The sequence below is a fragment of the Lynx rufus genome, unplaced genomic scaffold (genome assembly GCF_022079265.1).
Source record: "Lynx rufus isolate CCGP_SWC_20201006 ecotype Redwood Valley unplaced genomic scaffold, mLynRuf1.p SCAF_2, whole genome shotgun sequence".
Classification (NCBI taxonomy): Eukaryota; Metazoa; Chordata; class Mammalia; order Carnivora; family Felidae; genus Lynx; species Lynx rufus.
In genome coordinates, this window is record NW_025814834.1 from 176,480,992 (window position 1) to 176,496,176 (window position 15,185).

At 38.7% G+C, this 15,185-nt stretch overlaps 1 protein-coding gene across 1 annotated transcript in view; it reads right to left on the reverse strand.

Moving 5' to 3' along the window:
- The window catches only part of C8A (complement C8 alpha chain), a 68,213-nt gene extending 53,557 nt beyond the window's left edge, over positions 1–14,656 (reverse strand). The window contains exon 1 of the mRNA XM_047082417.1: positions 14,580–14,656. Coding sequence (XP_046938373.1) covers positions 14,580–14,656 — 77 coding nt within the window. The remainder of the gene's footprint in view (positions 1–14,579) is intronic.
- Positions 14,657–15,185: the final 529 nt, after the last annotated feature.

Consider the following 15,185-nt stretch of genomic DNA (forward strand, 5'->3'; position numbering starts at 1 on the left):
TTAAAGAGCTTACCCGGGTCACACAGGGTAAGGTGGACAAGCCACAAGCATGCCTGGCTCCAAGCCTGAGCTTCTTCCCAAAGCGTCATTGCTTCTACCACAGTGTCACAGCCTGGTCAGCCCACTGAGCAAAGTAGGAAGATTGTCTGTTACCACCAATATTATCATAACTTCTGAGAGTCAGGCAGCCTCTACAGTGACAAAGGGCACAATTATCACCCTAGTATAGAAAAAAAAAAAAGGTGCTCCAAATCTGACGCTAATCATTCCATGAGCTACTAGTCAGAATGAATGATGGCGTCCAGTCTGAAACCCTAGACAAGCATCCAGGGGATAGTCAGGAAAGTGATGTTCATCTTTAACAATGGTTTCCAAACTTAGATCCCAGGATGCTTCTACACTCTAACGTATTACTGAGGACTCCGAAGAGCCTTTGTTTAAGTGGGCTATCTACTGATTCAGAATTCAAAATCGAAACAGAAAATATAACAATATGTCCTTATTTAAATTTATCATAACAAACCCATTACGTATTACAATATATGCCATAATTTTATTTGAAAACACACTTCCAAGAAAAATAATTGGTGAAACGCGTGTCATTGTTTTACACGTTTGCAAATGTCTTTAATGTCTAGGTTAGTAGGAGACACTTAGATTCTCCTTTCTGCTTCTTCACTCAGTCTGTCGCTTTACGTTGCTTTTATTGAGGTTTAGGAAGAAAAATCAGCCTCATATATTTATATATTTATGGAGCTGAAAATTCTAGATGGGTGAGGAAATTTTCATACTCCTTTTTAGGTAATTGTGGGTGTTCTTTCATACTACACTACAACTTGACAAGTTGACAATTTCTTTTTCTTTTTCTATTTTGTTTTTTTAATGTTTATTTTTTGAGAGAGAGAGAGAGACAGAGTGTGAGCAGGGAAGGAGCAGAGAGAGACTGAAACACAGAATCTGAAGCAGGCTCCAGGCTCTGAGCTGTCAGCACAGAGCCCAACGCGGGGCTCAAACTCATGAACCGCGAGATCATGACCTGAGCTGAAGTCAGATGCTTAACTGACTGAGCCACCCAGATACCCTGACAAGTGGTAATTTCTTAAATGTTAGTTGCAATGTGGAATCTGAAAGCATGTCAATGAATTTTTTTTTTTTGCACCCCGTTGCATTAAAGTCCACTGGTCTGTGTGTACCTTGAATGGACCTGCCACTCACACATGATTTTTAACATCAGGCATTGGAAACTTGGAAACTGATGGTTCACTATGCATATCTTAAAAATAGTAACACATTTCACTCTACAGTATAAAAACGTCAAATTTATTAATATCACCAGTGATCTCATCAAGCTCATAGTAGTGGCTATGGTTTCCAAGTTTTTTTTTTATTTTTTTTAATGTTTATTTTTGAGAGAGAGAGAGAAAGAGAGAGACAGAGTGTGAGTAGGAGAGGGGCAGAGGGAGAGGGAGAAACAGAATATGAAGCCGGCTCCAGGCTCTGAGCTGTCAGCACAGAGCCTGACGTGGGTCTTGAACTCATGAACTGCGAGATCATGACCTGAGCTGAAGCCAGACACCTAACCAACTGAGCCACCCAGGCGTCCCTCCAAGTTTTTAATTTTTGTTGGAAAGCTCACATGTTGTTATTTGGTTATTTGGTTTCCGTGAAGTGATGGGCTCCCTGTTCAATGTCTACCAAATAGCTAAGCCTGAATAACCACAGCCTCGCAGCTATCTTGTCAGGTAAAAACAATGTTCCAGGAAACAAGTGGCTACTCTGATGGAACTATTCCAGCAATTGCTTTTTCTCAAGACAATCATCATACTTCAGTGCAGTAGTAGTTCTTAATGCATTCTTCCCATTTTGTCACGTAGAACAGCTAAATAACATGTATTCAAAGATTGAGGTTTAATAAAATTAATAACTTTTACTGTTTCAGGGGGGACTTTCTTAAGGAAAACTTCATTTCTTTCCTGTGAGTTTGCTGCCACTGCCTTGATTTGTACCACGACCAAAGTAGTTTTATGCACCATAACTTTTGCACCATCAGTGAAAGTATGAGCGCGGTGAAAAGGCCAACTGACTTGGTATTATTGTGATATTGTTTTGAACTCACAGACGCCCTCTGAAAAGATCCTGGGGACTCCCTGGGGCCTATAGACCACACTTTGAGAAACTCTGGTCTATCAAATGACACTAGTGTGTAAAACCAGTGCTACTATCCCTCCAAAGAAAATTTCAGTGCTCAGCTCACAATCTTTCCCTCTACCGCAGTTCCTTCCATCACCGTGGGAGACCTCATCATCCCCATAAATGAGCTATCCAACACTCTGCCCCTCAGTCACTCCTTGTCCTCATCTCCAGTGACCTTTTCCTCACTCCGCTATCTTCTATGGTCACATCCTGGTCCTTCTCACTCTCTGAAACAGCTCCTCCTCCAAATCACTAATTCGTCAGTCATCTGTGAATAGTTATCTGGGGGCTTCACAGCCTCTTCTCCCTCTATATTTTATGCTCGAGGATTCCCAGTGCACTTTTATTTGGACCTCTTTGGGGCTTTTAGTCTCTTGACACCTAAGCGTTCTCTCAGTAAGATCCTTTCCTATTTTCATTTCTCTTTATAACGAGTTTTGATTCCATGGTCTGTCATTTTGAAATCATAACTGTGCCCTAAATTCCTGGACTCCACTGTTCCCTTGATCACACCCACCTGTAAAACCCAACCCTGAATGAACTATCGACCTCATTACCTGGTTAACTCAATCTCATAATAAATATCAGTTCCTAAGGCAATATTTTTCAATACCCAGATAAGTTATATACCTGCCTTCATATGATGTGGTCAATCTCTGCCCATTTTCTCAAAACTTAATTATCACACTTGTAATATTTGTACAGTTTCTGTCTTCACCAGATTATAAGTTCTATGAAGGCAGATATTGCCTGTATATTTGCTGCTGATGTTCCAGCACCTATTATGGTGCCAGATACAAGGAAAGTATTCGGTGAATATTTAGGAAAGGGGGGAGGGGCAGAAAGAAGGGAGAGAAGGTGGGAGGAAAGCAGGGACGATGAGGAAGAAAAAAGGAAGAGAAGAAGGAAGGGGGGAGGGAAGGGAGAGGAGATGGAAGGAAAGAAAAGAAGGGAAAGAAGGAAACCAATTTATGGGAAATAGAATGACATTGTGTAGAGACTTGTTTGAACTCGATTTCCAGTTAGAAGCTAAGTAAATAATTCTGGTAACTAGACGTTCAAATGGCTCAAGGTTCTGCCCATCTGTCATTTTTCTGATAGATTTCCTAATAATAAAAGCTTGAGGTATAGGAACATGGAGAAAGACAGGGTTCTAATCATCAAAAGGTGGGAGAGAAGGTACAGAGTAAAGGTTTGGGAACAGAAAATGACTCCAGCAATAGTTTGCTTCTCACTGTGGAATTGTCAAGGTAATGTCAGTGCAAGCCCACTGAGACTGCATTATGATGTCAAAATGGAAGGAAACAGTATTAATGGATGGGAGCAAAAGCCTAGACAGAGCAATGCTGTGTTGCTGTCGTTTTAAAAGCTTTGTGACATGATGTCTAGACAGAAGCACATACAGTAATGCTATCACTGAAGCAAGAGTACAGAAGGTACACAGAACCATTCATTAAGTCATTACAAGGCTCCAACCTTTTAGCCAATATCAATATGTCCAGCATTTTCTCTTATCAGCCCAGCGAATCTTTAAATGTAGTTTATTTTTTTGCTTATTACAAAAGTAATACATTCTCTTTAAAGAGAACATAGAAGAGATTATAAAAGAAAAAAATGCCCCCAACCCTGCCACCATTAATATTTTGTTCTATTTCATTTCGCTTTATTTTCATAATATAATTGAGGTCATACTGAGTATTACATTTTACATCCTGATTTTCCACTTAATATCATAGCAGAAATGTAAACTACTTATGATGACTACACATGGTTCCATTCCTCTAACATCAAGCAATTAGATTATTGGGCACCCAATGTTTCCATATCCTCTTATTTCCTGAAGATCTGTCCTGTGGAGTGGAATGGCTAGGTTGAAGGATACAGGTGATTTTAAGGCTTATGACACTTACGGCCAAATGGCTTTGCAAAATAATTGTATCATTTTTCAATCACTTAGGGAACCATGAATAAATCTGTGGTCTAGTAAATCTTGGCAAATAGTTTTAACCCGTCTCCAAAAAAATAAAAGAAGCATCTCCTAGCTGCTGAGAATCTACTCAAGCAATAACACATTTCATACAGGGCACTGGGAGTCAGGAGTCTTTGATTCTCGTTTTTAGTTTATATCTACTTTTCTATCTACTATGAGCAAGTTTCTTTAACTCTCTGGCTTTTAGATTTTTTAATCTATAGAATCACCCCCGGTCAATATAGTACTATTGCAGGATTTCTCCAAGTGTGCTCTGTGGAGTGCTCAACCTAGGGTTGAGAAGGAAGAGAAGAAAAATGACATGGTCAAATACGTTCAGATAAATTGCATACAACATGCTACTCTCAGAAATTTAAACTGCAACATATTAAAGGCCCTGAGAAGTCCTGCATTCTAATCTACCCAACCCAGCATTTCCCCGATTTTTTGAACACATCATTTCTTTTTTTCAGGTAACGTCTGTAAGATTGTGTGACACAATTGAGGAAACACTGATAGAACACCAAGTGATTTTGAGTCTACCAAACATGCACTGCAACCCAGTTTCTGCCCCTTACTGAACTTTCATTTTATTATAACTGAAAAATCGTATAATAACCTATGTTTTGAATATGGAGTAAAATCATGTATGCAAAGCCCCAAGCACAAGCCTGATGTACATGTCAGTTTCTACTCTCTAATCTTCTCAACCCTGTACATGCTCATCAAAACTGTCCACCTTCATCAAAAAGGTATTGAATGTCTACTCTGCATAGGGCTGTGGGTTAGTGAGATGCTACCCATCTGCTTTTTTAAATAGAATGGCACATTGGGCAAAGGGCCTGAAACCTAGAGTTAAACGTGGAATCTGCGAGTCAAATGCCTAACCCCAGAATGTGGCCACCCCAGCATCTGAAATCAAAAAATGATTAATCAGCTCCCCATTTTAGGCTAGAAAATTAGAAGGCCTAACCCCGATTATTGCCAGAGGATCATCCTAATAAATTGGCTCAGCTTATATTTAAGGCTGATTGTCACTGATTGTATAATCTTGACGCAGATCCATTCAGTTCTTACAGGGAAATCACATCATGAAACTGAGGTACTTTAAATGGCCGTTGAGAGTTTGCTGAGTCTCCAGCGACCTCCATGTTGCTAAATCCCATAGAAAGTTGTCTGGCTTGGTCTTAACTTCCCCCTCTGTTAGCCATTGTTTCCTTCTTGAAATCATCCGTTCTGGGATTTCTTCAGCATCACACTTCCCTGTTTCCTCCCTCCCTCTGTTGGCCCGTTCTCTTTGACTTCTCCAAAAACTGGAATGTTTCAGGCCCCAATGTTGCATTTCTTTTCTCTTCCTGTTTCCCTCACTCTTAGGACGGTGAGATCCATTTCCTTGGCTTCCCTTGCCTCTATGCTAATACCTCCCAAATGTAAATCTTCAGCCTAGACTACTCCTCTGAAATCCTCTTTTCTTTATCCAGCTGCCCCACTTTAGATCTCCACTAGGTCGGTGCCCCTGGGGCATGGCAAGCTTAATGGCTCCAAACCTCAACTCTTCCTTTTCTACTAACCAGCTTCTCTGGTTCACCCACATCCAAAAGTAGAGCCATCATAACACGCAGTTGCTCAAGCTAAATACTTAGCAATGGTCTTTAATTCCTTCCTTCCGCTCGCCCCCGTATCCAGTGCTTTGGAAATGTCTGTCCATTTTACTTTCAAGATATGTCTCAAATATCTTCCCTTCTGCGTACTTCTGCTACCAGCACCCTAATTTAAGGCACCATTATCTATCATGAGATCACTGCTGTGGCCTCCTGTGGGCCAAGACATTCCACCTGAGCTTCCTCCAATCCCTTCTCTGCACAGCCACCGGGATGATTTTTCCTCCCCTGCACTCCCATTTTTTAAGACCCTCCGGTGTTTTTTGGTTGGTTGGTTGGTTGGTTGGGTTTTAGTACCCATAGACTGAAGTTCAAAATCCTCATCATGATGTCAAAGTCCTCTGTGATCTTTTTTGACATCCTGTCAGGGCACAATTCCCTGCTCTCACGCTGTTGCCATCCTTCAGTGCCATGAGCATGATGGGCCATTTCCCACTGGAGGGTCTGAGGACATGCTGATCTCTCCATTCTCCCTTTTCTTCACATGGCTTCTCCTGACCATCCTACATCTCTCAGGTTAAATACCACTTCCAGAGAAACCCCACCCACCAGGCTGTCTTTCAATTGCTCTAATATCCTCTGTCAAAAGGATCTATTTGTTTCCTTCATAGTACTTATCACTGTTTTTTACTGAAATGTTTTGTTTACATGTTAATCTACTCTATCGCTACACTGTAAAGTCCGTGAGGGCAGGAACATTTATCTGTTTAGTTCACCACCTAGTACCTAGCATACCTGGAGTATGGAGAGGAAGGAAGGAAGGAAGGAAGGAAGGAAGGAAGGAAGGAAGGAAGGAAGGAAGGAAAGTATTTCCTGTGTGCTGGCAACACACAGAATTCCACACAGAACTTCTAGCTCTAGGAATGTTGCAGGCTTTCCTACAGAATGTGCATAATACTGTTTTCTCCACACAGAATAATCGCACCTCATTCATCTGGCCAAAACTTCCCAGTTCAGCTAAGGCTTATTATTCTTCCAGTTAGCTTTCCTTGACCTGCCTGCCCTATGTGAACATCTTGCCACCTACATAGAGCTTCTCATACTTTATATCCATTCCTACATGGCACATTCTGCAAGGCAGGCATCATGACTACATTGTTCACCATTATAGCCTAGTGCTCAGTATAGTACTTTGCATCTAGTAGGTTGCATCTAGTAGGAGCTCAGTACCAATGTTGAGTATAAGTATATTATCTCATTTAATCTTATATTATCTCATTTAAGTTTTATAAGAACACTGTGGGGTGGGAACTATTACACCCATTTTATAGGCAAGTAAAACAGATTCATGGGGAGATGAAATAAACCTGCTTAAGTTTATATAGACAGTAAAATGGCAAAGCAAGGATTCCAACGAAGGCTGTTTAACACTAAAACATATGCATTGTTTTAGCATTCCAAGATATACTATGAAGGGTTTCTGACAAAAGGGAAAGAGAGTAATAAAAACAATATTCTAAAAGCTTACCATGTGCCAAGTTCTGTGCTAAGTACTTTATATGAACTCTCTTACCTCCTGTAAAGTGCTCAATGAAATACATATCTCTGTTTCATAGATGACTAAGTTGAGCCTTAGAGAGTTTATTGTCCAGGTTCTATAGCCACTAGGTGGTGAAGCCAGGACTTAAACCCAGGTTGATCTCACTCCATAGCCCATACCCAATGCCATTTGAAGTATAGCTAATAGTTAGTTACCCTGGACAAAAGCGTCCACATTCACAAGACTTGCTTCTGAGTCGAATCCACTACTCCAGTTATTCATATGAGTTAAAAATTCATGTAGCTCTAATACATACTGATTTCCAGTTATCTGGACAACCTTTGAAAATATTCACATGGTCTGGCCCAGGATAGTCGGGTAAACACACTGAGATGCCCATGAAATAGGCAAAATAAAGAGGAGAATCGTGATTTAAACTTCTTAGGGTCCACTGCCTGTATGACCTATTTAACCAAGGAAAGGAACAAACCCTTGTGGTCATTCCATGTTTGGAATCCTCACTCGTGTTTCATCAGTCACCCTAAGGAATTTTGTCCATTCTCCATCAATAGATATTTTTGGTTGAAAATGTTATATTTGCATTGCTTATCAAAATATGTGTTTAGTTTTGGAAAAAAAAAAACCACTTTTTTTTTTCTGGGGGGCAGGTGTAGCAGCAATGGTGGTAATAACACTGATCTGGCCGTTAGAAGACCTGACAATTCCACTGGGTGGCTGAATCATGTAGAGCATGTCAAACTGCTTTGTTTCCTTTCTGGCTCTCAATCAGGGAATAATAATTATAACAATCTTAAAGGGACATAATGAGGATTAATCGGTCAGTATTCTTAAAATGCCTGGCAGAGAAGTCTGGTTGTTATGTAACATGCCCCTTCTCTTTCTGGGGCTCAGATTCGTTACCTGCAACACAAGTGGATTAAACCAGATGTCTGAGTCAGTCCTAATTCTAAAGACCTGCGATATAGAAATGAAGGAAGCAGCCAACAAGAACTTTAGAAGAGTTACTGCAAATATATCCAGATATGTAAGGAGAATCATGAACACGATGATAAGTGGAAGATGTAAAAGAATACCAAATGAAACTTTTAAAGCTGAAAATCATTACAACAGAAATGAAAATTCATTGAATGGTTTAACAACAGATTAAATACTGCAGAAGAAAAGATTGGCAAAGTGGAAGATACAGTGATAGAAACTATCCAAAATGGAACAAAGAGACAAAAGACTGCCAACAACAATTAAATAAAGGACAGAGTCTCAGTGACCTGTGGAATAATATCAGCTGTCCAACCTATCTGAAATTGGACTGTCAGAAGGTGAAGAGAAAGATTATGGGGCAGAGCACATATCTGAATTAATAATGGCAACACTTTTTTTGCCAAATTTTGTGAGAACTATAAACCCACAGAACCATACCAAGGTACATCATAAACTGCTGAAAATCAATAATAAAGAGAAAATCATAAAAGCAGTCAATTTTTTTTAATGACATATTACACAAAGAGGAAGAAAGCAGATTTTTCCTCAGAGACTATGCGAGCCAAAGATAATAGAACAACATCTTTAAAGCAATGTAGCAGGAAAAGAAAACTACTCCCTTCGAACTTAATTTTCAACAAAGATATCCTTCAAAATAAAGGCAAAATAAAGACTTTTCCAGATCACTAAAAATGGAGAATTCATCACCAAAAGTCATTCTGCACTGAAAGAAATGTCAAAGGAAGTTATTCAGGCAGAATAAAAATGATATCAGAAGTGGTATGATATTACCTGAAGGTAGGCTGTGATAAATTAATGATGTATGTTATAAATCTTATAACAACAGCAAAAAAAACAGTAGAATAGCTACTAAATTATTTGGAATTAGAAAAAAAAACATTCAATCTAAAAGATAAAAAATCAGAAACAAAAAACAAATGAGACTAGTAGAAAACAAATAAAAAGATGATAAATCCAAACATATCGGTAATAACATTTTATACAAATGGTATATGTAAACACTATGATTAAAATATAGATTGTTACCCTACCACCCAGCAATTGCACTACTAGGTATTTATCCAAAAGGTACAGGTGTTTTGAAAGGACACATGCACCCCAATGTTTATAGCAGCGCTATTGACAATAGCCAAAGTATGGAAAGAGCCCAAATGTCCATCGACAGATGAATGGATAAAGAAGATGTGGGTATATATATACAACGGAGTATTACTCGACAGTCAAAAAGAATGAAATCTTGCCATTTGCAACAACGTGGATGGAACTGGAAGGTATTATGCTAAGCAAAATAAGTCAATCAGAGAAAGACAAATACCACATGTTTTCACTCATATGTGGAATTTAAGATAAAAAACAGATGAACATAAGGGAAGGGAAGCAAAAACAATATAAAAACACAGGGAGGGAGACAAACCAGAAGAGACTTTAAAATATAGAGAACAAACTGAGGGTTGCTGGAGGGGCTGTGGGTCAGGGGAAGGCTAAATGGGCAAGGGGCATTAGGGAGGACACTTGTTGGGATGAGCACTGGGTGTTATATGTAGGGGATGAATCGCTGGATTCTACTCCTGAAATCATTATTGCACTATATAAAACACAAACACACACACTAAAAAATTAGAAATAGAAAGAAACTTTTTCAACCTAACAAAGAGCATCTACAAAATAACTATAGTTAAAATCATCCTTAACAGTCGAAGCCAAAAGTTTTCCTCTTAAAATTAGGAGTAAGACATGGGGCGCCTGGGTGGCTCAGTCGGTTAAGCGTCCGACTTCGGCTCGGGTCACGATCTCGGGGTCCGTGAGTTCGAGCCCCGCGTCGGGCTCTGGGCTGACGGCTCAGAGCCTGGAGCCTGCTTCTGATTCTGTGTCTCCCTCTCTCTGACCCTCCCCCGTTCATGCTCTGTCTCTGTCTGTCTCAAAAATAAATAAACGTTAAAAAAAAAATTAGGAGTAAGACAAAGATGTCCAGTCTTGCCACTTCTATCAGCATAGAACGGAAGGTTCTGCCCAGGACAATTAGGCAAGAAAAAGGAGTAAAAGTAATCCAGATGGGAAAGGGAGAAGTAAAAGTATCTCTATTTGCAGATGCCATAATCTTGTACATAGATAATTGTAAGAAATCCACAAACAATATTATAACTAATAAATTATTTCAGCAAGCTGCAGGATATAAAAGCAATGTACAGAAACAATTGTATTTCTATATACTAGCAATAAACAATCTGACAACGATATCCAGGAGTCAATCTCATTTACAATAGCCTCAAAAATATTTAGGAATAAATTTAACAAAGGAAGTATCGGACATACACTGAAAAGTATAAAATATCATAGAAAAAAATTAAAGAAGACCTAATTACATAAAAAGAAATCCAATATTCATGGAATGGAAGACTTGGTATTAAGGTGAAAACACTCCCCACACTGATCTGATCTGTAAATTCAATGCAATGCAATTTCAAAATCCCAGGGGTTTTTGTTGTTGCAAAATTGGCAAACTGATCCTGATACTCATATGAAATTGCAACCCAGAATAGCCGTTAAAAATAAAGAACAAAGTTGGAGGATTCATACTTTCCGATTTCAAAACTTAACTACGATCGGGTGGCTCAGTCAGTTAAGTGTCAGCCCTTGATTTCGGCTCAGGTCATGATTTCACAGTTCTTGGGTTTGAGCCCGAGTCAGGCTCTGTGCTGACAGTTCAAAGCCTGCTTAGGATTCTCTCTCTCTCCCTCCCTCTCTGCCCCTCCCCTGCTCTCCCTCTCTCAAAATAAATAAACTTTAAAAATAAATAAATAAAGTATGACGAGTCAGATAATTTAAAATAAAATTTGGGGAAAAACTCACCACACAAACAATAATCATAAGAAAGTAAGAATATGATATTAATAATAGACTGCAGACCAGAAACAATTGCTACAGATAATGAAAGTCTTTCATAATGATAAGGGGGAAAATCACCAAGAAGTCATACTAATTCTAAATATAGATAGATAGATAGATAGATAGATGTAGATAACAGAGCTTGAAAATACATGAAGCAAAAATTGGAGGAACTGAAAGGAGAAGTAGACAAATCCACAAATATAGCTGGAGATTGCAATATCACTTCCTCAGTAATTAATAGAACAAGGAGATGAAAAGTTGAGCAACATTAACAACCAACTTGATTTCATGACTTAGCACTACACCCAACAACAAAGAAATATACACTTTTGAGCACACATTATATATTCACTAAGAAATCCTATTTTTTATCATAAAACAAATCTCAATAAATTAGAAGGATTGAAAATTGTTTAAACTTTTTAAAGCAACACACATGCTAAATGTATTATTTATATAAAATATTTGAGGTTGGATATTACAACTTATTTTCATCACCATTGTTTTAAAATGTTTTTCCTCAACCCCATTTTTTGTTGTTATTCTTTTATTTGTTTGTTTATTTTAATATATAATTTATTGTCAAGTTAGCTAACATACGTACGACGTGCTCTTGGCTTCAGGAGTAGATTCCCATGATTCATCACTTACATGAAACACCCAGTGCTCATCCAACAAGTGCCCTCCTCGATGCCTATCACCCATTTTCCCCACCTCCCTACCCCACTTCCTTCCATCATTAGTTTGTTCTCTGTATATAAAAGTCTCTTACAGTTTGCCTCCCTCTCTGTTTGTAACTATGTATTTTTTTTCTTTCCCTTCCCCCATGGTGTTCTGTTAAGTTTCTCAATTTCCACATGAGTGAAAACATGTGATATCTGTCTTTCTCTGACCGATTGATTTCACTTAGTGTAATACCCTCCAGTTCCATCCACGTTATTGCAAATGGCAAGGTTTCATTCTTTTTCATTGCCAAGTAGTATTCCAGTGTGTGTGTGTGTGTGTGTGTGTGTGTGTGTGTGTATACCACATCTTCTTTATCCATTCATCAGTTGAAGGACATTTGGGCACTTTCCATAATTTAGCTATTGTTGAATGCTATCAACGTTGGGGTGCATGTGTCCCTTTGAATCAGCACTCCTGTATCCTTTGGATAAATTCCTAACTATTGCTAGCTCATAGGATAATTCAATCTTTAATTTTTTGAGCCACCCTGTTTTCCAGGGTGGCTGTACCAGTTTGCATTCCCACCATTAATACAAGAGGGTTCCCCTTTCTCCATATCCTCACCAACATCTGTTCTTTCCTGAGTTGTTAATTTTAGCCACTCTGACTGGTGTGAGGTGGTATCTCAATTTTTCTATTAAGAGTTAATAATAGGGGCACTATGGTGGCTCAGTTGGTTGAGCATCTGACTTCAGCTCAGGTCACGATCTCATGGCTTATGAGTTCATGAGCCCCTGTGTTGGGCTTGTACTCATGGCTCAGAGCCTAGAGATTGCTTTGGATTCTGTCTGTTTCTCTCTGCCCCTCCCCTGCTCACACTCTGTCTCTCTCACCCCCAAAAAATCAACATTTTAAAAAAATTGTTTGAGTTTATAATAAGCAAATGGTAAAGAAGACCTTATAAAAATAAAAGTATAAAACTGTATTTAAAAATATAAAATTTAAGAAGTATAATTTATTTCAAAGTATAAAATGTATTTTAAAAATAAAATAAATTTTACTGAAAAAATTAATTAAAGTGTGCCATTAAAATACAAATGTATAGTATCTGTTTTCGCTGTGAGGGTTCACATAAGATTTTATTGGGGGCAAAAAGCATGCCACTGTTAAATTTTTTAAATGTTTTGAAATCACTGACCAGTCTTGAAGATCCATGCCAATTGGCACATTATACCTTTGTTCTGTCTGACTTTTGTCAACCAACAGAGAGAATGGACAAAAACAAAATGTGACCATAACAATCACACAAAACTGCTCGCGATAGCCAGCATTGAACTGAGTGCCTCCTCAGGACTAGGCGTTGTCCTAAGTACCTTCATCCATTTTTTTTCTCTTAATTTCCTCCCATTTTACCGCTCAGAACACTTGCACAACTTGCCTGAGATCACACAGACAGTAAATACCAGGGCCATAATTTGAACCCAACAGAATTATTTCACCATGTAGTTTTTCCATTTTCAAAGCGAGGGTCAGATATACTGGCATTAGATACAAAGACCTCATGATTTCCTACTTCAGCACTCTGTAAAGTATTTAATTGGTTCTCTTTTGCCTTGACTTCAAATTTGCCTCTTCACTGGTCTGTCTTGTTTGATAAGTTCATCAAACATCAAGACTCTTTGTTCATTTTCAAAAAGGATTACAATGAGAAGCTTTTATAATTAAGAGTATCTCAGCAGAGATTTCCTTCACTACCGTTCTCTTGCCTTTATCTCCTAATTCTTAGAGGTAAATTTTCTGATTTTTCAAAGGTGTTTTTGCTTTAAATACAAATTGCAAATTAAGTGCTTATAAAAATGCCTTTCCCCCTTCTGAACTGTTATGTAAAGGCAATCGCTCTTGCTCTAGCATTTAAAAGCAATGATTCAAAATTAAATCACTCAATAAGAATTTGACTAAAATAGCTCAACTTAAAATCTTCAGTGTTTGGGAGACAAAGACTGCTTTCATGCTATCCCAAAGCTGAAATAAGGGGCCCTTTAAGCACCACAAAATACTTGATGTTAAGATATAATAACCTGAAACCGGGTTGGACGATTCAAGGAAATGAAATGGGCAAAATTGCAATGTACATATGAAAATATCAGTTCCATCCATTTCCCTACAGCAAAAGGTAAACTCATTGTAAGAATGAAATGACCCAGCATCTCTACAGTTTTGGCTTTCCCAGGATGAGGTTATTAACATTATCTGATTGTATCCTCCCTGAAACACTATGAGAGGGAATTTGTAAGACTCACAAATGGATAAGTAGAGGTTCATTGTCCAACATTACTCAAGAGGATTATTATTTGTTAAGCTGAGTATATTTTATATCTAGGACCTTATTTCATATTCATTGACTCTTATAGACAAGGCAGTATTACCCTCATTTCCAGATAGGAGAATTGAAGTTCTAAGAGATTAAATGATCACTCCAGATTACCCAACTCTTGAGTATTAGATCGGTGGTCTGTAGACCGATCCATCTGACTCCAAGGGCATGTTCTTTTCACTGTCCTGCACTCCTTCGCCGGATCCGTGATAACATGAAAAGAAGTCACATTCTATCCTAGAATAACTTGTTGCAAACATGGAAGTGCCTTCGCTCCCCACCAGGTGATCCCTCTGTGCAAATTTTGCAGATTTAGGGCCAACTCACCGGTTCACCTTCTCCTGGATAGTTGCCCCAGGCTGACAAGTCGTCAAAAACAGGATGAAAACAGCAGCAGCAAGCATCTCAACCACCCTGTATCACTTAGAAGGAATAAAACTAGTCAGAGAGTTGGAGTGAAAGATGTCTTTGCGCCGGGACCTGTAAGAGCCATCGAATGTTCGGAACTAACAGAATTCACTCAATTCTCATTGAGATGTGGTTAATTAGTGACTAGGGTATTGATTAGCCAAACACCCTAAAATCCAGGACACCAAAGGTCACTGTTTTTCAAACCTTTTGAAAAGTAATATCCATATGGTTGAGGAAAGGAGGATTTTTGGCCAATACCAGTTTAGCAAGGAAGTCTTCTTTTCGGAATGAGGCAAAGCCAAATCAAGATACAGTTGCAGAATTCATGGGTCTTTTTGAGTGGCTCTTGGAACTTGTGAAGTCAGATCAATTTGTTTTGCAAGACTTATACAAGGATAATACTGCTGTATGAACTTGTTCGTAAACAGCCGCCAAAACATAGGAGATGCTGATAGTTACATAAAGATTCTACAACGTGTTGCCAAACATCTGGAGCCTGAGAGCTGTGGTAATTGAATGGAC